The following is a 23608-nucleotide window of genomic DNA, read 5'->3' as shown; positions in this document are numbered from 1 at the left end:
CCTCTTACTGAAATCTGCTCGGGAGACCTGCAATGCGTATGCTTTTACTCCCCGAGATCAATCAATAGCCACAAGGCCAACGTTTCCAAACGCCGTACCGCCTCAGCACAGCGACGCGTTATCACCAGCAACCAAACAAGCGTTCTTTATGTAACCCTGAAGGTTAGGCTCCCCGGGGGCTCCCTGAGGTGTTTTATTCCCCTTTCCCCCTCGCTCGGCCGCCGAGGCTCCCTCCGAGGAGCCCAAACCCCGTGCGGGCTCTGGCACACACCGCCGGGACAGGGCAGGCCGGCGGCCCCGCCGCATTTTGAGAGCTCAAAAACATCCCCCGGCAACAAGTGACCCCCCCCCGGGGCTTGGGGGGCTGCTGGGGGCGGCCGTTACGGTTACATAACGGCCACCGGCTGACCTTCGGGGAGGGAAAAAGGGCTGGGGGAACGGCGCCGTGAAGGTGAGCACGGAGGGCGATGCTCCCCCGATACCCCCCACGCACACCGCCGCAGGTGCAAAACGAGCCACCCCCCCCCCCCCGGTCTCCCTTCCCGCAACACCGAGGGGATCAAGGACACCGCGCCCCTTCCCCCCGGGCTCTGTTTTTACCTCGAGCGGCCCCGGCTCCTCCGCAGAGCAGCGCGGCCAGCAGCAGGCAGCGGGCGGGGGCCGGCGGCATGCCCGGGCGGAGCGGCGGCATGGCAGCGCCGAGCGGTGCTGGGGCACCCCCGGCTGGCGGGGCGGCTGTGGCGCCCCCGCTGGTCCGGGCTCCGCTGTGCGGAGGGCTCGGCCCCGAGGAGGAGGAGGAGAAGAAGGAGGAGGAGGAGGAGGAAGGGGAGGGAGGAGAAGCGCTGCGCTGCCCCGCTCCGCTCGCCGGCTCTCTCCTCCCCTCCCTCCCTCCCCCGCCTCGCTGCCGCGGCGCCCCGCGAGCGGCACCTAAAATGGCGGCCGCCACCCCCCCCCCCCCAGCCCGTTACCAAGCGGGGGAGGGGATACGGGAGAGCCTACGTGAGGGGCGGCCGGGGGGCGGAAAGGAGCTCAGCCCTGCCCCCGGGAGCGTTTTTTTAGGGGTTTATTGGTCTATTTTGGGGGGTAGGGGGGGGTGGGGGGTGTTTGGGGTTTTATTTGCACAGCTGAACTTTACCTAGAGGGAAAGGGGCTGATGCCCCGCTGAAGATGCACAGCTGAGTACTGATTAGAAACCCCAACACTCGAGGAAGAGTTAAAACCTTCATAGAGCCATTTAAATTCTTTTACAGATCTTTTTTTACACAGATCATTTTACAAAAAAAAAAAAAGAAACAAGAAAAAGCTGTTTATTTCTCCTCCTGCTAAGTGAGCGGTGCTGCCACGGGCAGGATGCACAAACCCTCCACACCTGGAGGCAGGGAGCAAACCAGCACCTGGAGCCACACACACACACCTTCTTGCTCTGGTTTCTTGGCCGTAGAACTGCAGTCCTGCAGAGATCTGTCTCTTTCAGCCACATACGCACCTCAGTGCACCACTGCACGCCTCTCCGGGTGAACATTTTTAGAGCCGGGGGCTGACGTTGCGAGGTTTTCCTTGGTGCTCATCCCCACTGCACACACGCTGCAGGGAATGACGGGCCCGTGACGTAGCGCGAACCCTGCGCAAATGGAGCGAGGGCAGCGCGTGCCGTTTGGGTGAACCCTCTGCATAGTGAGAAACCTTTTTTTTGCCATAGTTTTACTGAGTTTTAACAGTGCAGAGGTCTCTTAATTCTAGCTGGAAACATTTACAAGTACTATCTAAGTCAAGACAGTTCACAGGAATAATTAAATTATACAACCTCTCCCATAACAGAAAGGTTATTTGCTCTCTAGTCAAAAATTTCAATTTGAAAATGCTTCAATAAAAGAAGAAATGCCTTACCACGATTAGAGTTTTGACAGCTAAAATGCAACCAACTTATTTTATAATTAGATATGACTACTCATGTTTTGTACCTATTAGCCATTCCACTCCCACAGTGAGGTAAAAATAAAATCCAGAATGTTCAAGATCCTAGAAATGTGGTATTTATTTTAAAACATGTGATTTAAATACCAAGTCTGATCTGTTCTAGACCCTCCTCTCCCCACTCCCCCAAGCCAAGCCCGGTGCTGTTCGCATTCTCTGCTCGCTGTTTACCCCAAATTCGAGTTGGGGGTCCGGCCAACCAACTGTGAGAAGCCCACTTATTCACGGTCCTTGATCAGTCCCCGAGGTCTCAGCAAGTTGACAGGATTTGGTCTGCAGCAAGATGTAAAACTGGCAAGACAGTGCATGCAGATACACAAAAGATGAGCTGTTCTGCCCCCAACAAGGGTTTTTCCATCCTTAATTCCAGCCATCTTGTACCTTAAACACATTTGCTAATATGAATGTTTGTTGCGCAGAAAAGGAATTTCAAGAGACAGAGTGTGGTACACTACAGTGAACAGTGCCCCAATTACTATCCTGTGCTATGAACCTGTCCCTTCACCAAGCAACCAGGTTAGTCCACATTTACTTCATTGCCTGTATGATATATGCAACCCGCTTTCTCAACAGCTAAGACATTTTCTTTTTTTAAAGGTAAAGCCTCAGTCTAAAACCCCTTGATTTCTCAGCCTAACATATGCTGGATGGCAGATCGTGTCAGAAGAAGCCTGCAGCCCATCTGTTGCCAGATAGCTGAGTCTTTACATTCTGCCAACGCAGCTTCAGCTGATGGTATGCTACATCATGTATTCTTCTTTTGTATGAAGAGTAGAAGGGCTGTTCAGCTCAGTATGACTCTCAGACTAGCCTTATCGACTTCGTGCGTGAGGAATAAAACACCCCTATGAGTAAAGATTTGTGAGGCAAGAGGTCATCAGTTAAAATGATTGCCTGCTAGTGAATTCACAATATAACACCTCTTTTGCCCAAGTACTAGATTTGGATTAGGAATAACCAAGGCTGAATATCAATATGATAGTATCTGAAGAAGGCTTGTAAGTCAGTGGCCAGCTCTCATACAAATACATACGATCACATACGCTAACACTTTCTGCAAAATAACAATTTTTTACCTTTAAACTGTAGAGCAACTTAGATTCATTAGGTATGGCAGAGAAGATAGATCTCAAATTGTTGAATTTGCTCCATAGTCCACTCTGTCTGTATAATGCATTAATGTGGGGAAAATGGCTCTACACTTGACCGTAGCAAGAAGGGGACTTCAGTGTTACCATCTGGACTCATCTAAATGATTCTGATTCTGCAGAACTAGAAAGAGGAGACATTTTTAAGGGAATAAATGGTGTGTCCAGGAATGCTTTGTTGATTGTACAATGACACTATCAGCTCAGAGAAATTAATCAGCTAAATCAGTCATGATGAAACTGGGAAAATTCCAAGGCAGGAGAAGGCATTGATTGCATCTCCCTCTGAGCAAAACTCCTCCGAGTCAGTTGTGACTAAGGCACTGATTCAGTAAAGCCAATAATTCTTTACCCTGTATTTTAAGCTCAGTTAGATAATTTTGTTTAGTTAGATGACTAACTGGTTTGAACTGGCAATTCAGTGGTTGAGGACATGGATAGTATGGGTACTCCATCCGTGGCAGAGACAACAAATTAAAACTGATCCATGTCACCGCTAATGTTCCATTGGCACTTACTCCATAAGTACAGCAAATACAACAGCCTCTCAAATACCTACCTTTTATTTTACAAAACAAAATTTGAATTAAATTGCCCGTGAAGCCCACCACGCAGCAGTCCTATTTGCTGTTAAACAATAGCTACACTGCTTGCCACAGGTAACTGCATTTCACAAGTTGACAGAGATTCTCACTTTTCTCTGAAATGCCACATGCCATTATTTCAGAGAAACGCGCAGAACTAACTTCAGCACCTTCATTTTCACCACCTATCTCCCTCCTACTCTCCGACCTGCTTCTCAAGCTCAAAAAAACCCCATTGATTTTGATTTTATTAGTAAGCAACAAAACTGGAACAAATGGCTCCTGGCAGAACATGTTTTCTGTTACAGCTGAAAAACTATTGGACTGATGTCCTTGAAATGCACAGTGTGACTAATGCCCAGCTTGCAAGGACCCAGGAGGACACATATTTATTGCACTTGTCAGAATGGAGCTGAGCAGCCAGAAATGAAAAGATAAGGTGATAGGTAAAAATGAATGCCTATGTCTGCTTGCTACTTAAAGGAAGCTGGTGCATACCATATCTAGAGAAGCGAGGCATACTCAGTGAAGTTAACATTTGGATCTGATTGTTACAGCTGAGGCTCGTACCCAATTCTGAATACACTTAGAACGTGCACCAGTATTTCTAGATATTAGACCTGGACCCTTGTTCCAAAGGGGAGCTGTGAGGAAAGGGTCCAAACTTCAAACAGTCCAGAACTAGGTTGACAAAAAATGGTCCAGACTTTAAAAAAAGAAGCTAGAACTAGCTGTGGGTTGATTTTTGTCTCAATACTTCAATTAATGTATGCATGCTAGTTTGCTTCCAGATTATGACTGCTTTTAATGGGAAGTTAGAACTCAGAACCTAGCTTTATCTCCTCTACTGAGCATTTGCTTTATCACAGCTGCCCTGAAACCAGTTCTGAAAGGGGACTAATTGCTATAGAGACTACGCTGCAATGTAATTAGGCTCATGATAGAGTTGCATGCATAGCCAAGCAAAAATATTACATGAAGGCAACAGCTGACCAGTTTCTGAAAATCTGCATTACAGCTCCTTCACTCTAGCTCCCCCCCATTCCCACCGGAGAAAACAATGGGAGAATCCCAAGGCATTTTGCTAATTTAAATTCTAGTATTTTGTGATTCTGATATGGCTTTACCAGACTGAGTCAGGAAGAATGAGCTAGGATGATATTAACAACAACAAAAATTCAAGGTGAATATCAAAAATTCATTCTTCACAATGAGAGATGTATGAAACCAGAGTGCTTCTCATAAGGCAACAGGCAGAAGTGGCATATTTTGGGTCATTCCACAACAGAATGCTACAGCAATGCCCCTACTAGCTTGAGAAGAAAACACACAGATGACCTACTGCATCTTTTCTAGCCTTGCTGTCCCTAATACACAGAGTTGCAATCCCCTGACCATAAAAAGGCATTTAATTCATGTGCTTTTAGATTTAGTGGGTGATGATTTTGTCTTTTTTCTTTAACACTTTGGAACCTGACTGTATATATTAGAGAGAAAAGAATTAGGGGACTGATTTTCCCCACGCTTGAACATTTCCAGAACTGCTTTGATCATGTGTGAGAATTGATTTAGGGGATGCAAATGAAGGCCCTGGCAATCTGAAGAAGCAAATCTTCTCCCCTGACATTTCTGAACATTCAGAGAATTCTCAACAAGCCATTGAAGTATGGGTTTATCAGAGAGACAAAAAGAAAATTCAATGAGCAAAGAAGTACATAAAAACCACTAGCTTCCTCACAAGGAAACCATCAACGTTAGCAATCTTTCCACCTTGTTTATCCCTTTTTTCCCATTTAGACTTACTATTGAAAAATATACATCTAGAAACATGAAAGCAATGAAGGAAAGATGCAAGTCTTTCCTTACTAAGAGAGAGACTGAATATTCTGCAACGTGATTATAATATTTTACTACTCATTAGCACCTACCATCCTAGGATCTCCAAGCATTTTACAAGCGTTAATTAATGCACTCTCACAATACTTCTGTGAAGTAGAAAGGCAGGTGTGCAGATATTGTGATGACAGGTGCATTACAATAGAATAAGACAATTTCTAGGCTCGTCATTTGCATATTTAGGAAAGCAGAGCACAAAGAGCGTAGGTAATGTTAAAAAATACCATAACACCTTGAAACACCTTGAACCACACGCAGACAGACAGGCTTTCAAGTGCTTAGGTAAAAAGCCATACTTGACTGAAGGCCCTCAAGAAAATTTATGCTTTTTAAACATGGGCCTTTGCATATAGTACCACAGTAGCTATTTTAAGTTGTGATAGATAAAGAAGAGTGAAGTCTGAATGAAAATGGACCTGTTTCTTAAAAGACTGATTTCTTTATTTCAAGGGGTACTGGGGCCTCCTAAATCCCTGAAATCACCATGGCCTCTAAATAGCATTAAATAAATTATTTATAAGCTTAGTAAGGCACTGCTAAAGACAAAGAGGGAGACAGCAAGTGAAACAGGCGGCAGAAATACATATACTAATCATCCTCCAACTCAATAAAATAAAAAATTAAAGTCAGGTGCTCTGGATGAGCCTTTCTAGAATGTATGTCCATAAAAAACAAGGACTCCTGTGGTTCTACGCTGGTTTACTGTGCTAACCTGCTTTGAAGATCACCATAGTGTGCTATATCCACATTAACAACTGCTTTAACTTCCTCACTTACACAGAAAACTGAATGATTTATGCTGGGGAAAAAAAAAGTTAAGAATCTTGGGTTGCCTTTCTAGTTCTTTCACAAATTGCCCCCCCTGGGTCAGGGACTAACTCTTTCCCTACGTATTTTTTATCTGACGACATAGTAAAGTAACATATCACATATAAAAGTATGGATGGATAAGCTAACATTTGTGAAAAGACTCCAGTATTTGCACCATATACTGGTGATGATGCTTAAATTACTCAGCTTGCAGATTTTCTGTATTCTTTAGGATCATGGTACTCATTGAACATCTGGTCATACAATGACATTTTCCTCTTCTCTGCTTGCTTTCCTGCGAGGAAGAGGAGGAGACTCTGTGCGTGAGTACTCCCCTCCCTAAGAGCCATATGGGAATGTAAAGGCATTCTCTGAATTCATTACTCTGCCCCACAATATGATTCTGCCTTTATACGAGCAAGAAAATGGATGTTAATTTATTCTTTATTGCTAATTTGAAAAGGAGCACAAACACAAGAGTTCCATTGCAGAGACTTCTACCAAGGGTGTAGTTTAAGTCCAATTATATGCTATTAGTACATTTGCTCTTTGTTCCTCTTGCATATTAATTACATGTCTGGTATTCTGGTAATTAACACAATTATACTCTTTATTTTCCTCTTTCGTTAGACAATATTCTTCCACTTTATTAAGATAAGTAATTTTCTATAGGTAAAAGAAGCCAAATTATTACATATTAATAAAACCAAGCTATAGGTTTTTAAGTGAGCTTACAGAGAGAAGGTCCAGCAGTATTCTTCACCAAAATGAAAAGCAGATGCTCTCCTGTTGGGCTGCAGCCCATCTCAGAGGCTTCTAAAGGGAAACCAAATTACAAGCCTCCAGTTATGTGTGCAGCATCGTAACCAGCGGCTGAAGCAGCAGGGCCACAAGGACAGGACCAGCACTTCCACACACAGCTCTTCCAGCAACGTTATTGCTGTTCAAAGGCTCACTGTTAGCAAGACCTTTCATCTCCAGCTTACATGCACTAAACCAAATGACGTTTTGAGAAAAAAAAAAAGAAAAGAGGAACAACAAAGGCTCAGCCAAAATGGTTTACAATTGCACAGATCGCCCACAAATGAACATTCATCAGGGAGGATATTCCTGAAAAACATTAAGGAACAACAAAAAAAATGCACACTTACTACTGTAAGACAATAAGGTGGGTAGCTTTTTTTTGACTAAATTAAGTAGGTGTAGAGGTACCACACAAACATGTAAAAGATACTTTTTCCCCTTAGGACAAATTATTGTTCCTCTGAAAATAAGTTACTGTTTCTCCCTAGCTTTCTATAAAAACACATCTGAATTTCCACTAGGTCACAGATGCTGCTATGGGCAAAAAAGCCCCACTGCGGAAAGATTTATTTTTCCTTCTGTATGTGGTTGTCTGCGGAAGGAGGAAAAGGACGAACAAAATATTGTCTTCCCACAACAGGGCAGAAACTCCACAGTATGTTGTCTAGCACCCTCCCTCCTCCCCAAATCCCTTGGGTCCAGATCTCTGGTGGGTCTGGCTGCAATATGTTTCTGGGTGCAGGAAACAGAGGTGTCCCACGCCAGAATGAATGTCACTCACTCCTTCTCAGAGACAGCAGTGGGCATTCATTATTTACTGCTACCTGGGACAAGTGTTACCCATAAGGAAACCTGAAGCTTATGATTGCAAATTGCTTTTAACTGTGTCTGCTTCCATTACTGTTTTTATTTTATTTTTCCCTATTGTACTGCATTGCCTTTGTGTCCCTTGGGGAAGAAAAGAAATAAAAACTCAGCAGGCAAATATCAGTGTTGAAAAAGCTTGCTCTGCCTTTCCCGAAAACACCATCTGGAGTATTTTTTATTTTAAATGGTTGACTAGTAGACCAAAATTATCTATCGGGGATGTCTGAAAGACAGTTGTCATCATTATTTCTATCCAGACCAAAAAATAAAACCACCAGAAACTGATCTCAGAACCCAACTGTACTGACCCCTATTCAGATAGCACAGAGCTCTTAGTTGGAAGTATTTACAAAAGTAAGGTTTTGAAGCAGGGGACAGGGCTGCTGTGTTCTGTTCCTGATGACACCACTGACTGATTCTACCCACAGACAAGTCCCTTAATCTCCCTATGCCTCATTTATCCTCTCAATTTAATGCCACTCGCCTATTCCACAAGGATGTAGTAAGACTTCATTAACTAACGTTTGTAAAGTACTTCAGGATCTTAGTACAAAAGCTTCTCTAGAAATTCTGAATATTATTTTAATTAAGAAGGCAGCATTTATAAGTTCCCTACCATTAAATTACCGTATATATCTCAAACAGACAGTCCCATTTCCAAACCAACCTTAAGGTGCGTGAAGACTGATATTTTAAATATACTATTCAATAATATTTGAACCAAGAATATTATGCAAGAGCACAAAAGTATCAAGATTCCTACTTGACTGTTTGTTGACTTTCAGCATATAAGCACCCAAAAAGTCCAGATTTATCTGCATTTTCTTGAGAATAGATTTGGAGTAAAGATGGGAAAACTCCTAACACCCCAGCCTAGATAAAAGCTATCATGTTCAACATTTTCTTTTCTGGTATTCATGGCCTCAATAAACTGTATAAAAAATTAAAAGGCTACATACGGCAAAACTGCTTTTTTCTCTCCTGCCCAAATGTTGATTTTTTTCCCCCTGAAAATGTACAACACTTCTAAGAGCAATCATTCAGCTGCATCAAATGTTTAGTCTTCACAGTTGTGCTGAAAGTAGCTTGGGGACCTTTGTAAGGCACAGGGAACTAGGAACAGCAGAATGCCAGAAAAACAGATAATTCAATATTTGATTCTTTCTTCAGTACTACTCCTTGCCAGTCCTTGTCACCAGGCCAGGAAGCTGAAAGTATACTACTATACTACCACATTCACATGGGGAAGGAAAACTTGCCTCTCCTCTTTTCCTTTGAGTGCAATTAGCAGACCAAATCTAATAATAACAAAGGCAAGCAGGCACAACAATACTGGAGGACAGACAATCGGCACTGGTCTTCCCATTGCCAAAACTCACTCTATTGACATTCTGATGAGGGACTCTGGAAGAAAGGTCAGGATGGGAACTAGATTATGGAAGACATAGGAAAGGAGCCCGTTAGGATTAATTGTACACTGTTTATAGATAAATGAAATAAAACTATCTTGCAGTAACTAAGAGACTCAAAAACCTGATTGCTCAAAAGACAGGGGAGCAGCATATTCCCAGAATGCATTTTTCTTCACACCACATTGCCAAAATTTTCTTCAGAGCCCAGCCTTTTAAAAACATTTTCATGCTTATATCTTTTAATAATGTATAATAAGGCAAATAAAGGACACTAGGATCATTAACTGTCTCTGCACAAAGCATTTGGAGTAAAGGGCATTTTTATTCCCTGTGCAATTCTATTTAGCAGATTTATACTGGATCCTGTTGTGCAATGCATGTCATACAATAGGTCTGTAAAAAAAAAAAAGGGAAAAAAAACATAAATCATGTTACATCTATCTGAGGCTGACTTGCTGGGTCAGAGTTTCAGGCAAAGGGAGTGATTTAATGTCATCAGAAGCTAGGTTCAAATTCCCCACCCACTGGAACATTTTGAATTCTCACAAGCATTACTCAGCTCTTTATCCTTCTGTAGCAGACAAATGTAAGACTACTCAGGTTAATTCATAGGTCACCCAGCTTGTAGATGCTCTAACTATTGAAGTCCCAATGGTTCTGACTGGACCTCAAAAAAGCTGCCCATGTTTTTCTTTGCCATAGCACATAAGGCTCCTTAGTCAAATTAGCTGCTGCTTCCCCCTGATTGTGCAGTGTGCTGAATGGATGCTCAGTGTGGCCGTGCAATAGGTGCCAATGCCGCAGCCACAGCCCTGAGAACAAGTCCCAGTGTTTGCACAGATGCCAGTTATATTCCTTGGTAGCAGTGAGCTGAACTCCAGGACCCGGACCAAGGATTACAAGTTCCAGGGAGATCTGAGATACGTAAATGTGTAATGTGAATTTTCATCATGCAATATTAGGTTTTTTTTTTATCACTACAAGCAAATGCTTCCTACTCCTGAGAAAAGTGACCTGCAAAGCACTGTAAAGGGGCTTGATCCTGCTGTCTTTGAAGCTGATGTGAACAGCCTTGTTTAGATGTAGAAAAATAGGATTGGTTTTACTAAACAGGTCTTCTGAGACAGAGTTCCAGTTGCTGTATTTTCCACAACACAGAGTTTTTAAAGACAATAAAAATAATCTAAAACATGCCGTTATTTGTCCTGCAGCTGGTTTCAAACAAACTGTTGATCTTCCCGATATGAACTCCTCTCCACTCTTGTCCTGCTCAAATTCATCTTATCTGGCAATAATAGTCCACAGCTTTCTCCCAGAGTCTCACAGCATTTCACACGTTGATATATTAAAAGCCCCACAAACCTCTGCAAGGCATGGTCAATACCTTTACTGTCTAGCTGCTGAAGAAAATGAAGTTCCTGTACATCCATCACAAAAAGCATCTGGGACAAAATTAAGAATTGATGGAGATGTCCCAGTTTCTGAGTCCGTGTTTCAAGCTACATAAACTACCTCTGCTGCTTTAAAAAGTGCCTTTAAAAAATTATCTGATCCAGGAGCAGACTCCTTTTACTTGCTATTTTTCTAAAATTCCAGTGCTCCAAGCATCTTCCTGGCAGTGTCCTGTCTATTTACAGCCTCATCAGACATGAGTGCAGCTTAATCCTTTGCCATTTCACATATTTATTTCTATTCTGACAGATACCAGTTGTGACCCTTTCTTGCAGTAAGCCACTGCCCTCCTGGCCTTCACTCTAATTGCAGATTTGCTAATCATGTTTTGATCACCCACCCCTCTAATCACTGCCTGCTGCAAGCCATGGAGCCAGGCCTATTTTTGGTGAAGAGGAGCATAACACGCAAACGCGACGCTTGTGTTCTCGTCCTTATGGAGGGGATCAGAGGATTAAGAGGAACAGTCAACCCTGATTAATGCTGCTGAGTGAGTGAGAGCTCTTTGCCAATAGCAGGGGCTGATTGCCTCCCCGTGGGGAGCTCCAAGGCAGACAGTCTCCCTACAAGGACACGTCTGTCTTCTGCTTTTAATGCTAGCTGCTGCTCTGCAACAGAAAGGAGGTTAAATGCTGACCCTATCTCTCTAAACAGCAAACTGTCCTGGGGTGGGAGGGTTCCTTTAAAGAAGTGGAGCTGTTCTTGGAACACACTGGAGATAAGCAGAGGTTTGTATGTATCGCTGTCTCAGCCTCGACTTACCACCAGCAGGAAAACTTAACGGAATTCTGTTTGGTGGCTTATTCTGCAGGCTGGATACATGTCACGAATGCACTGTCTAACCTTAGAAGGGAGCCAGCAGAGAGCTGTATTGTTTTAACAAAGCACGGAACAAATGCACACTCAGAGCTAAGACCTGGCAGAACCAACATCACTGCAGTTTGTACTCAGCACTGAGGTAAGGGTGTCCCCCCTGCTCCCAACCAGTCTAATATCTGTAAGCGAATCGGAGTGATTTAGAATAATTACCCCACCCCATCATGCTCTGCTTTGATGTACCTGTCAGATTGTTAACCCTGTGTTTTCCTCCACTCAGTGAAGGAAAACATTTCTAGAGAGCTGTTTTGTAAATGTTACATGCCTACTGCTGCACGATCACTTTCTGCAGGACCCAACGCAACCTGAAGGACCACCCTACCACCTCGACAAACATTCAGCAGCCACAAATCTCCATTCCACCTGTACTTTTCCACATTTCAGGTTTTTCCTTATTTTTAGCGTGGGCAACGAGCATTCTTACCTTTTCTTCTTCTGGTCTGTGCATTGTTCTTCTGTACTAGTCACAAGTGAACCAGCTGAAGAAGGGGAATGACACATTGTCTTCTGCCAGGGAAACTGGGGGGCTGTAAATCCCCTGCTGTGTTAAGCGACAGAAATACGGGGCTTTGCACTGCATTCTAACTACTCAAGTTTTTCCATGTTTACTGCTGCTTCGATGATACATCACCCATTGAGCGTAAGTAAAAAGCTTATGAGAGGAGACAGGCATATCATCCTGTCTGGGGCTCGGCTTACACAGGCAACTTCTGCAGCACGAGGAGCAGCCTCTGGGAATGACTGGTGTCTGTGCAACGCTACGTTAAAATACAGCTCAGGATAGGTCAAATAATTATTGACCTGATCTAAAAATGAGTCCGAGTGCCCAGTGTTCAGTGATTTCAACGGGAGGTGTATGATGATGGCTAAACTCCCCAAGGCTCTGCAACGACTGAGGAGTCCTCAAACTAAGTAACATGCACAAGAGCTGGTCTTTCTGCAACAAGCCTGAATGGAAAATAATGGAGGTGACATCTTTTCTATTCACTAAAGCCATGGTTTAAGTACAACATTATTATACAGAATCCTAGAGTCCTAATCCTTGTTCCTGAAGTAGCAGCGTAGATTAGAGTTTTTGACCATTTTCTAAAATAATGTCACTAGCAACCAGTGAGACATCCCAGAGGGAAAAGATACTTGAGCAACAAAGGGCAAAAAACCTAAATATCTGTAGAATATCCATTTTTTCAGTGAAAGGCACAGAAAGCCATACATCACATGCTAGATATGCACAAAAAAGCTCAGCATTAGAACATCTTCATACCCTTTTCCCTCAAGCATCTCTGCTCCCTTTGCTTGCCCAACTCTCATTCTGCCTGACAGCTCCTTAATCACAGTATCTCTTTCACATGCATAGAGTATTATTTAACCTGCAGCACAGAGGAAAATGCATTTATAACCTACTGGGTTTTTCCCTTTAATCTCTTTCTCTCCTTACTGCTCCCCCTCTCTTTTTAGTAGCTCTAAGCAAGAATGGTGTTAACAACCTTCATAAAGATTAATTCAGGTCCAGACAGGAACCAACTCTTTGCACTCTGTCAAGATAAGAGGCAAGAAACAAAACACACGACCTCTTCCTTCTGCCCAGGTGGCAGAAAACACTATCCATCAGATCACAAAAGCAGCATCGCCTCCTGCCAGGATGTCAGTACGTCATTTTAGACTATCCCGAAGTGATATCTACGTAATAGAACTCGTGTTTAACGTGTTTTTGTGGCATTGCTCTACAACAGCCAGACACAGCTGAATTTCATGTTCCATCTGCCCAAGTTGAATTCAAGGTGTTGGCTTTAAGCTGTAAGCACTACCAGGTCTCGGATCTTAGTGTGTCTTACTTATTCTCTGTGATCCATCTTGCTAGGACTTAAGCCAAGGTGCTTTTGCTGACAAATTCTCTATTTAAATCCCTCAGGACACAGGAGAGGATATAGAAGGACACGAACTATGAATCTTTACGTACCTAGCAGTGCTACCCTGCTGGAGTCCAGTATTTACTATATTTGAGTCCATATTTGAGCTCCGCTGATTCTGGGGTCTGTAAACCCTTAGACAGCCTTTCCTGTTTGTTATTGGCATGTAGTTAACCTAAGCACTTCTCAGCTAAGTCTTGCCTCCTCTTTTTGACAATGGCACTGAAAATAAAAAATTCATTTGGTTCCCTGTGCTGCTCCATCCTCTGACATCTATACACTGAGTGTGGGGGAGAGCAGTTAAAATGATCACGCTAGCCAGGACGATAAAGTCCAAGTGTCCCACTTAGCTTCAGAAGACCGTGACCTCAAGGTCAAGGCCAGAATAAAACAAAAGGCTCTATCACACACGCATAAGGTACAAGCAGCTAAGCATGCTACAGAACCAGCACATAGCACAGTTCCTTTTAGAGGGGGACTGCGAAGCCTGGTGCTGCTGGCGAGGCAAGTCAAAAGCTTAAGATTCTGTCTAGTGTAATTACCGTCTTTCTCCAGGTTCAAAGAAGCTTATGAGAAGACAACAGTGACAGAGAATCCTCCTCTTATGCTTCCACCTGCAGAAATTCATCCATTCCTGACCTGCTGTATCTTCCTCCTCAGGCACACCAGAGAGATTTAGTAGAAGCTAGGCACTGAAAAAAGCTGTAAAAAGGAGTACAGATTGTTGTGAACAGCTCTACTTGCAGAAGAAAACTCTGTGCCTAGCTGTGACCAGGCATCAGGTGCTCACTTCGAGTGCTGACTACAGACACTGATTAGGAAAATTGTAGTTATGTCAGTCTGCTCCAGCCACTTGAGATACACGACAAAAGACCGAAGGAAAATGCTTGGCTACCACTGTCCATTCCAATCACGTTCAAAGCAATTTCCATTGCGCCCTCAATTAGGAGGTCACACATAAAGCTGAAAATGGATTACAGTGCATTGTCAGCAGCAAGACAAGCTCCTGTGTCACTGCACGATCAAATAACTTCATGCATTCTCCTGCCTTATGGGATAAGTGCATGCATACAATAACACGCAAAGCCGCGCTCTTCTGGAGCAGCACCTTTCTTCTGAAATTACAAAACTTTCCATCCTTTCACACAGTTTAAAGAACAAAACCCACAACAGTGACACTGTACTGAGACCTTCACAATCTTATCCTACAGCATAAAGGCAAAGATTAAATCCAGTGCCATGCTCCCTTCTTGCTGTAGATGAACATAGGGCTCCAGTTTGCATACTAAACATGATTAAATTGTCTCAGTTCCAGTCACAAGTTGTTCTGCAGTCTTGAACCATAATTATGCATTTAGCTTCTCTGAAAGAACAGACTAAGGGCAGGAAACAAAAGCAACTTTTGAGCTCTTGTGGCAGCTTAAAACCAAAACAAACCCCACAGAACAACTGGAGAGCAGTTCGAAAACCACATTTTTATTCCGGTGCATCTCTATGTCAAGGCTTGATCTGAACTTACATTATCCGTGCTCATCTCACAAAATTCTCCTCATCTGGGGAGATATTTTCCAAACAATCATCCTTGTTTCCTACATTAGCTGGAATATTGCAAACATCAGGTGAGTACTGAGTTATAGCTATAGGCTTTATTTGAGAATTTCACCTCACTGCAAAACTGGGATATGTTTTAAGTAGCAATGTGTGGACCACACTGTAAGCAGCAATTTCCACATATACTAAGGCAAACCCAGGGAACCCTTTGCTCAGGTTTGAGAACCGAACAGTTGAGCCAGAAGCACTGTTACATACTGCTCCAACACAAACTTGGCCGAACGGGTCCCTAACGTTAAGAGTCTCAGCACAGAAACATTCAACCTCCAGAGTCAGCTCAATCAACTGACAGTAATCAGGTTAATCAGAGGTATTTTACAACTTTGGAAAAAGAACATTTATGGCCTCTTTGGGGGAGTCTGAAGAGCTCAGGTGTTGTGCAACAATGACAAGCACAGCAGGTGTGGGTGCATGCTTGTGATGCACTGGCTGAGCATCTCCAGCTGCTCCCAGTCAAGGGATCATCTTCTGAACCTGTGAGGCCTGCCACATTTGTAACCCCATTAGAAAAGGGCAGCAATAACTATCCAAGGTGAGAAACTAGAGAGGTACAGGTGCATTAGTCCACACCTGGGTTGAAGATAGTATTGAAAGCGTTAAATGGAGGCTGAAAAGTTTGTTTTCTGTGCATCACAGGCCTCTAGTCATAGGTTTGCATTTAGTAGCAAGGAAAGTCAACCCCGAAAGCGTCAAGACAGCAAAAAGCTCCATGCATATAACTATTTCATGTTGATATATGAGGCAGCTTATAAGTAAGCCAGGTTATAAAGATACCCCCCCCCCCAAAAAAAAAAAAAAGAATCACAACCAAATAACTCTTTCCCAAAATAAATAATCTCCAAAATTGAAGTGCTTCAGGCTACAAAGGAAACTAGCCAGATAGTTTATGACACACTGCAGGAATTCTGCTTAGGGCAAATCAGCTGCAAACAAAATGAAAGCAGAGCTCAGAAGACAGAGTAGGTGATTTATTTTCTGTCTTTGTATGGGCACCTGCTATATAACAGCGCTCCTGCCTGTTTACAGCAATTCCACGTCTGTAAGTGTGAAAAGCATCAGAAACAAGAGGAAGGTTATAGGAAACTGTAGTGCAAGGTATATGTGTAGACTTGCCATACTTATACAGCAAGCCCAGGGCAGATCTGGAAGAACCACAGCGATGCAGTGACCTATTTCCTACAGCTCAGAAGTTACAGATATACAGGATACAAAATCCGCAAGATTCACACACCACACCAAACTGATGTTACACCTGAGGCTGCAAGAAAAAAAGACTGTCCAGCAAATACCCATCAACATTATACCTATCTGGCTCACGATTACCAAAATCTGACCTATTATAATGCATTTAAGTTAGTTTTGTGAGAGACAATTTTTATTGCATGAGTTTACTGAAATAATTGAACCAGGCCTGACAGGATCCTTAATACTAATCTGCAGCAGAAGGAAAGTAAATTTAAAACAAATGAGAACATTCCACCTAAAATAAATTTTTTAAAAAATCATTTTTATTTCCTGGTGATGTTGTGAACAGGGAAGAACTTGCCCTGCATACAACACCTCTCTGACCCCAGCACTGAATGACAAACAGGTCCAGTTTCACTCAGATGTTGCTGAGGCTGCTGCTCATGCAAGACATACGCCGTATTACTGTCAGTTGATTTGAAAATCAACCACATTCAGCAAAAATCCCACCAAGGTAGCAACTGTGCAACACTTGAGTGCTCCTGTTACTCATACACCTAAAACAACTATTCTGCAGTTTTAAAAAAGCTTCTTAAAAGATCTCTATGAACAACTAAGCTTCGGAATCCTTTGTTACTGATGAATAACAGGTAAAAATGCTTACTCACTACTCTTTCTTTGGTAGAAACTGAATGCAACTGAAGATTTCTTAAACCTCCAGGAACTGTCCTTATGGCACTGTTGGTTTCTGCTGGTCCCCATATCCTGCAGCCTTTTTTGCTGTCAACTCTGCCACACAGTTCTTTAGGAGGGAAGAGACCAAAACGAAGGCTGAAGGACTGATCTTAAAACAATATAAGTCATCTATTCCCCTCCTCGCCCAGGCATTTAGTAGACCTTTCATAAAATAACCTCTAACACTTTATTTACATTTGATTCAAAGCTTTCATCTTCTGGCCTTTAATTTTTTTCCTCTTGTATAACAAAAACCCTGATAACTTCAGACATAGCACTGCTCTATTCTTATAACAGGATTCTCAATAGCTATAGAAATTTATCCCACATATGACCCTGAAGCCTTATTTAGGATGATGTCTTCTACGGGTGACAGAGGTCTTTGAATTTCATGGGCCATTTAATCTTTAGCCTTCACCAGAACTGTTTAGGCTGCTGGTGAATTAGAAATACTGGCCTTATGAAACTGAAAGAGATTTAATAGTAAAGCATTAAGAACTTTCACACAGGCCACTGAACAGCCAAGAGAACATGACAACTTACAGTGACTACTTACCTTAGATATGAAAAGGAACAAAAACTCTAAAAAGCTTATTTTATTTTATTTGTGGTCCAGTCTCTCTCAGGCAACAGTTCCTTCCCAAGTGTCACTACGCCACCAGCTCACACGTTGCGTTACTTCAGGGTTTATTGTAGGACCTGGGAGAATCAATCTAAAGGCTTATGTGAATGGCGAGGAGTCTCATTTTCATTTACAATAGGCAATGCTCACAGACACAATGACCTTTACTGACAATTACAGCAATTGCTACCCATCTGGAGAGAGATGAGAGGGGCATCTGATTCAGCTCTAAATCTTTTCCTCAAGCTCTGGAAAACACAGCGTGTAAAGGAGAGGTAGATGATAAGCCTGATAAGAGAAGAAAGAAGCGTAACAACACATTGTAAATATCTAAAAGGAACATGTCTTCCCCAAAAAGACCACCCAAAGGATGCGTGCTTTTTTGGAAATTGCCTCTAAAGCTTTTATGCTCTCTGAATGCTTTAAGCACTGTTTGGTTGGTAATTGAACTATACAGCTTTTTGTGTTTATAAATGTCTTTCAATCCAGTCCTATACTCATCTCTGACCTCTAAAACACTGTTTCTTACTTTTATTAATAACAGTTCGCCTTAGAAGCCAGAAGCACAAAGGTAAAGCTAGAGAAATTTGTACGTGCAATAAACAAGTCAACCATGCTGATGTATTCTGTGCAGGTTTCTCTAACTCCCAATTAATCCAGGCTCCACAGTGTTAATAGACATTTAGCTTTCATAGCAGGAAGATAATTAATTTGAAATGTAATTCAAGGGGAACATTGGAAAGCTGTATTTTCCACTTTCTCACTGATTTATATATCAACTCTTTATTATAAATCTTCTGGCCCTGGTTTAAAGGCAAGAAATCATTTGCGGGGAGTTGGGGAGCACACAGGTAACAAAGCACAAATATTCTCAAGAGACTGGATTTCCTCCAGGTTCTGAATCTCAAATCACGCTGTTACACAACACATTAACTTTTCTCAATGTATCCTTCTCAACATGTTACTCAGGACTCCAAGACTGGAAGTCTCCCACAAGGGTAGAGCAAACAGTTACCATTTGGCAGGTTAACAATATAATAAATCAGTAAGAAACAAGAGAAGCTATTAAAAATTGTATTTTCCCCCCAACAGTTACATTTTTCAGTGAAAAGATTGAACAACATAAACACTTCACTTTTCTCCTTGAAGACTCAACAGCTCAGAAATGCCATAGATACACATGGAGGATGCACGTTAGCTTGACAACAACAGGCCACCACAATCCACCCCATTCATCCAGCCAGCAGCCAGAAACACACGTATCCCCCTCAATTAACCCTTGAAGGGCTGCCCCATTTGCACTAAATTAAGATTAAAGTGCCTCTTAGGCAACAAGGTCAAGATTTAAGGAATCATTTGGGCTCGTTCCTGGTTTATTTTAATAAAGTAGCTTCTTATCCAGCCCCAACCAACAGGGGCAATGACACTTTCACATTGAACTTTACAAAGCCGCAAATGAACGAAAAGGAACTTTTTCATAAATAGACGTACAAGTTTTCTCATTTCATATTTATTTGCTCAAGATAATCTCCCTCCTCATGCTCACAAGTCCATTCTTCCTTTTGCACACATTCCATGGTTTCTTTCAAGCTTTTTCCCCGCTTTGAGACCGTAACAGCATCCTGTCGTCAGAACTTCTTGCCATGAAAAATGGTCATGTTGTCACAGCCAGATTCTGTAATCGTTACTCCAAATAATTAACAACCACATGAAAAGAGCCAAGAACAGGTAAATGAATGGAGTTCTGCTTTAATAGGCTTTGAAACATCTTAAAGTCAGTGCAACCACAGGAAAATCTAGAAGTATTGTAAAAATCACCTGCACACACTGGAGAAAATGAAGTGCTAGGTTTTAGGCAGCAGTGCTAGAAATTCTAGGCTTCTGATATTTTATGTGCAGATTCCTGAACAGTCAGTGCAATTCGGGAATTTCACGGCAGGTTTTTGACTTTTAAAATGCATCTGCTTGAAGGCCCTGGAACTACCAACAGAGTAAACCTGAATGTCACCTGTACACTCACTGTCGGACAGCTTAACGCAGTGCTGCTGCCTCTTGGGACCAGTGCCTAGAGAAAATGGTATTAGCCTAGAATCCAGATAATTTCCAACTCACCAAGCGGTTTCAGGGAACCAAACTGCATACAATTTTTTTCAAGTGACTAGGAACTTAGCTTATTAAAGCCCCGTGAAACTCGGATTTAAGTTATCGATCAATAATTTTCCCTTGTATGAGAGCGAGTCTTGTGCAGCAATTAAAGGGTTAAAGTGGAACTATAGTTATTTTAAACAAGTTCACATATTCTCTATACAAATTTGGCAAATTCATGTCACAGCCATAGATCTCATTCTTGCAATTCCTGCAAAATAACGACAGCTCCTCTGTCAGAAGCAAAGAGAGAAGCCACCTGAACGACCAGATTGACCAGGAGTTCGTAGTACAGCCCACACAGAAGCACAGAACGGCTGGTAATCTCCGTGTTCCAGCTGAAACAGGTAGACTTACTGAACTGAATATGCTTTCAACACATGCTCCCAAAAGAGCTTGAGGCCACAGAGCAGATGAGTATGGAAAAACTGATGGCATCAGAGACACTGCAGCCAAGAGGAAATTAAAAACGTGATTTCAAAGCCAATCAAAAACAAACAAAAAACAACAACAAAAAAGCAAGCATGTATACGTGTATAGATGTAATAAATATCGCAAAGCACATTTGTTTTTTCCCCAAGTAAGGATAAAGTAATAACCAATGCACCAAAACATCAGCTTTCTGCAATGAAAGTGTCGATGTCAGCAAAACACCTGCAAGCCAACTGAAGAAAGCATTTGCATCGTCAACCAATCACACCTTGCTTCCAGTTCTACGCAGCCAAATCAAACCCTCTTCAAATTCACAAGTTTGACCTAAATAAGCACCACAGCATGAAAAGCTTCTTTAGAAGTAGGATGTCAAGAGACTTACTTTAAAACATAAAATAAGAGAGAAAAGGTTTTCATTGGTCAAGTTTAAAAAATTGTCTTCCTTTAGCCAATCAGTCTGTCCCTTTGAGCCAATCGAAAATACACCTTTAGGTTTGTCCTTAATTAACACAGCCCAGCTGAGTAGCAACAACTTATAGGAATAGATGGCTGTGAGATGCATTCTGAGGGTTGGGCAAAAGGAAACAGAATTATAAAGGAGAAGGACTACCACGGAAAAATTAGGGTGGGCAAAGGAACTTATTAATGCTCAGCCATCGTCCTCTATCTTCAGGAATCTCACTGTCCTCTCCAGCTCTGTGTTGTTCAGGTATCCTGTAGTTACTGTCTTCTGTCTTCTGTCTCTGATCTGGAAAATGCCATCACAACATCCTCAGCACCTGTAATAATGACAGCAAAATGTGTGCCATGATTATAGAATCATAAAGGTTGCAAAAGCCCTCCCGTATCATCTGGTCCAATCATCCCCTTACTACCAACGTCATCCGCTAAACCAAATCAACAGGAAAGTAAAAAGAGCATAGAGAGAATAAAAGTTTGTTTTTGATTATTTTTCTGGGACTGGAACTTAAAGCAGACTACACATTTCAACAGCAGATTTAAACCTTTTTTTTTTTTTTTTTTGCAAGACTACAGAAATCAGTTTGTTTATAGAGAAAACCAAGAATTCCTTGATCCCAAATATTGTTAAGAAGACAGACTTGATAGAAAATCACAAGGTTGTCACCACAGGCATTTAGAGATAATCTTCTTCTGGTTTCATTGCTTTGTAAATTCTTACACTGCATAGGAAACTCATAGAGCTTCCACCTGAAGTATGAGGAACTCAACTGTTCAACAAAAATTGTACTGCCTTGTGCATCGCCCTGTCCTTTTCAGTGACATCTAGATGATTTTTACTGCCTTTTTTAACTTATAAGAATAAAAATTGTGTTAATAGGCCAACTGAAAGGCTTTTGCATTTTCTTCACTGAAAATTGTTTAAGCACCTTTTATGAACTAACACATATTGTAAGCATTCCATTCTGTAGTAGAAATACAGTATTTTCTTCCCAACTGAAACCTTCCATTTGCCCAGAGAACAGATACAGCTTTGCTAAGTAATGGTTTTATCCCTACACTAAAGAAATCTTTCCAGAATAATTCAGACTTTCTTCGTTCATTTTTTTTTTCCAATTGAGGCTATCAACTGTGTATAATTACCACCAAAACTCATGTCCCCTAAATACAGAAAGATGCTATTACCTTCCTGTGAACCACCTCCAAGTCTTTACAAACTTGGGTGGTCTTTTGAGTGGGCCTTTACAGTAGAAAGTCCTGAATGGCTGAAGAATCATACCTGATATAGGCTTGTAAAGAGCCTTCCATCCTAAGGTCTCATTCTTCAAAAGATACCTTGAGATATCCAGGAAAAAAATCACCTCTCTGGACTTCCTAAATATAGAGCACAGCCTAACAGGCACTTCAAGAGAAATGTCTTCAGGACAATAGGGAAATAAAAATACATCATACAGTAGTGTCAAAGCAGTGATTTAAATCAATATCTCTAGTCTAGACACGAACTGGAAAACAACCCTGAAGGGCTGAATGCAATATTTTAAATTTCTGGTAAAAACTTGATCCCTGAGAAAGTTAGATAAAAGTAAATGCTTGCTTTCATCTGTAGATCCTGTAACAGCATTTAACTTATTAGAAAAATATGATGAAACATCCAGTCACCGTTTATATAATTTCTAAAAATTATTTACTCTGTTGAAATGATCTTAGACACTTCAGTGCAACAGATGACTGAAAATGACCATTTTGGCCTTCATTAAATAATTTGGCCTGCTTGGGATAATTTTGCTTAATAAGGTTTCCTTCAAAGCCTCTATTAAAGGATTAGACAACAAAGTAGGAAATGCCAAAAGTAACACTGCCTGCCTGTGCCATTCAGATAACTGATCAGCTTTACAGAAAAAAATCTTTTTTTTTTTTACAGAAAGAAATCTTTTACTGAGGTTTGGAAAGTTCAGATTCAGGTTGGATTGAGCATCAGCGCGTAAAACTCTCCAGAGGCTTTCACTTGAGGCATATCAAGCAGCAGATTTCAGTTTTGTGCCCCAAGGAACTTTGCCTATACACCTGCACACAAGGTAAAAGAAAGAGGACTAACCAAAACTCCTCACCTCTTATGACTGCATGAACATCAGCCGAAATTTCAGTTATCTGATTTGCTCTCTAGTTGCAATACAGAAGGAAAAGTGACAAAAAACATGGAGGAAGAGAAGGCTGTTAATTCCCCTTGCTAATGTCCTTATAAACTAAATCAATGCTTATGAAATGCAACTACGTTTATTTTTATACACTTCACAGTTTATTTGTTGTATGTACTCACAGGAGGAAATACTAAGGACCAAGCAGTAATTTGTTTTTCTTACGCAGGACCCACATTTTATAGAAGTACATCAAAACCTGCTCTGATGTTCCCTCTTGCCAACACTCAGAAGCCCTGCGGTCTTCTCCCTTTTCATCTCCTCCACAAACTGTTTTTTCCTTGATCAAAACATAAATGATATATAGTGCTGGAACCCAGCTCAGAATTAGCAAGTTACCATGTTGATTTTTTTTCTTAAACGTGCATAAGTATAACAACTACCAGCCTGTACAGAAAGAGGGATTTTACTCGTAAGGAGCCTGCAAAAACAAACGTGTGCCAAAAAGAAGGAGGAGTAACAATAATTAAAAGCACTAGCAAAGCCAGTGC

At 41.8% G+C, this 23608-nt stretch overlaps 2 protein-coding genes and 1 long non-coding RNA gene across 9 annotated transcripts in view; 1 reads left to right on the top strand and 2 right to left on the bottom strand.

The window, feature by feature from the left end:
- CLSTN1 (calsyntenin 1) overlaps positions 1-879 on the bottom strand; it is a 39013-nt gene extending 38134 nt beyond the window's left edge. For 3 of the 4 annotated variants that reach the window (XM_066982094.1, XM_066982093.1, XM_066982095.1), the window contains exon 1: positions 601-878. In XM_066982094.1, coding sequence (XP_066838195.1) covers positions 601-691 — 91 coding nt within the window. In that variant the 5' untranslated portion in view covers positions 692-878. Of the gene's footprint in view, positions 1-600 lie in introns of all 4 variants that reach the window. The other variant, XM_048067607.2, reaches the window with a different exon arrangement.
- Positions 316-22961, top strand: LOC106044289 (uncharacterized). 4 transcript variants are annotated; one of them, XR_007164735.2, is made up of 5 exons: positions 316-451; positions 2394-2490; positions 2572-2709; positions 11759-11905; positions 22844-22961. It is a non-coding gene; the product is annotated as an uncharacterized lncRNA (long non-coding RNA). The 4 variants fall into 4 exon arrangements; XR_007164734.2 differs by lacking the exon at positions 22844-22961 and adding an exon at positions 14289-15413; XR_007164737.2 differs by lacking the exons at positions 11759-11905; positions 22844-22961 and adding an exon at positions 6645-6801.
- The window catches only part of CTNNBIP1 (catenin beta interacting protein 1), a 35034-nt gene continuing 30372 nt past the window's right edge, over positions 18947-23608 (bottom strand). Inside the window, exon 6 of the mRNA XM_066982108.1 lies at positions 18947-21211. Within this exon, the coding sequence (XP_066838209.1) occupies positions 21084-21211 (128 nt within the window). The 3' untranslated portion in view covers positions 18947-21083. The remainder of the gene's footprint in view (positions 21212-23608) is intronic.

The sequence above is a fragment of the Anser cygnoides genome, chromosome 23 (genome assembly GCF_040182565.1).
Source record: "Anser cygnoides isolate HZ-2024a breed goose chromosome 23, Taihu_goose_T2T_genome, whole genome shotgun sequence".
NCBI classification, from domain to species: Eukaryota; Metazoa; Chordata; class Aves; order Anseriformes; family Anatidae; genus Anser; species Anser cygnoides.
Note: the sequence above shows the minus strand (reverse complement) of the source record. Positions and strands in the feature narration are given on the sequence as shown.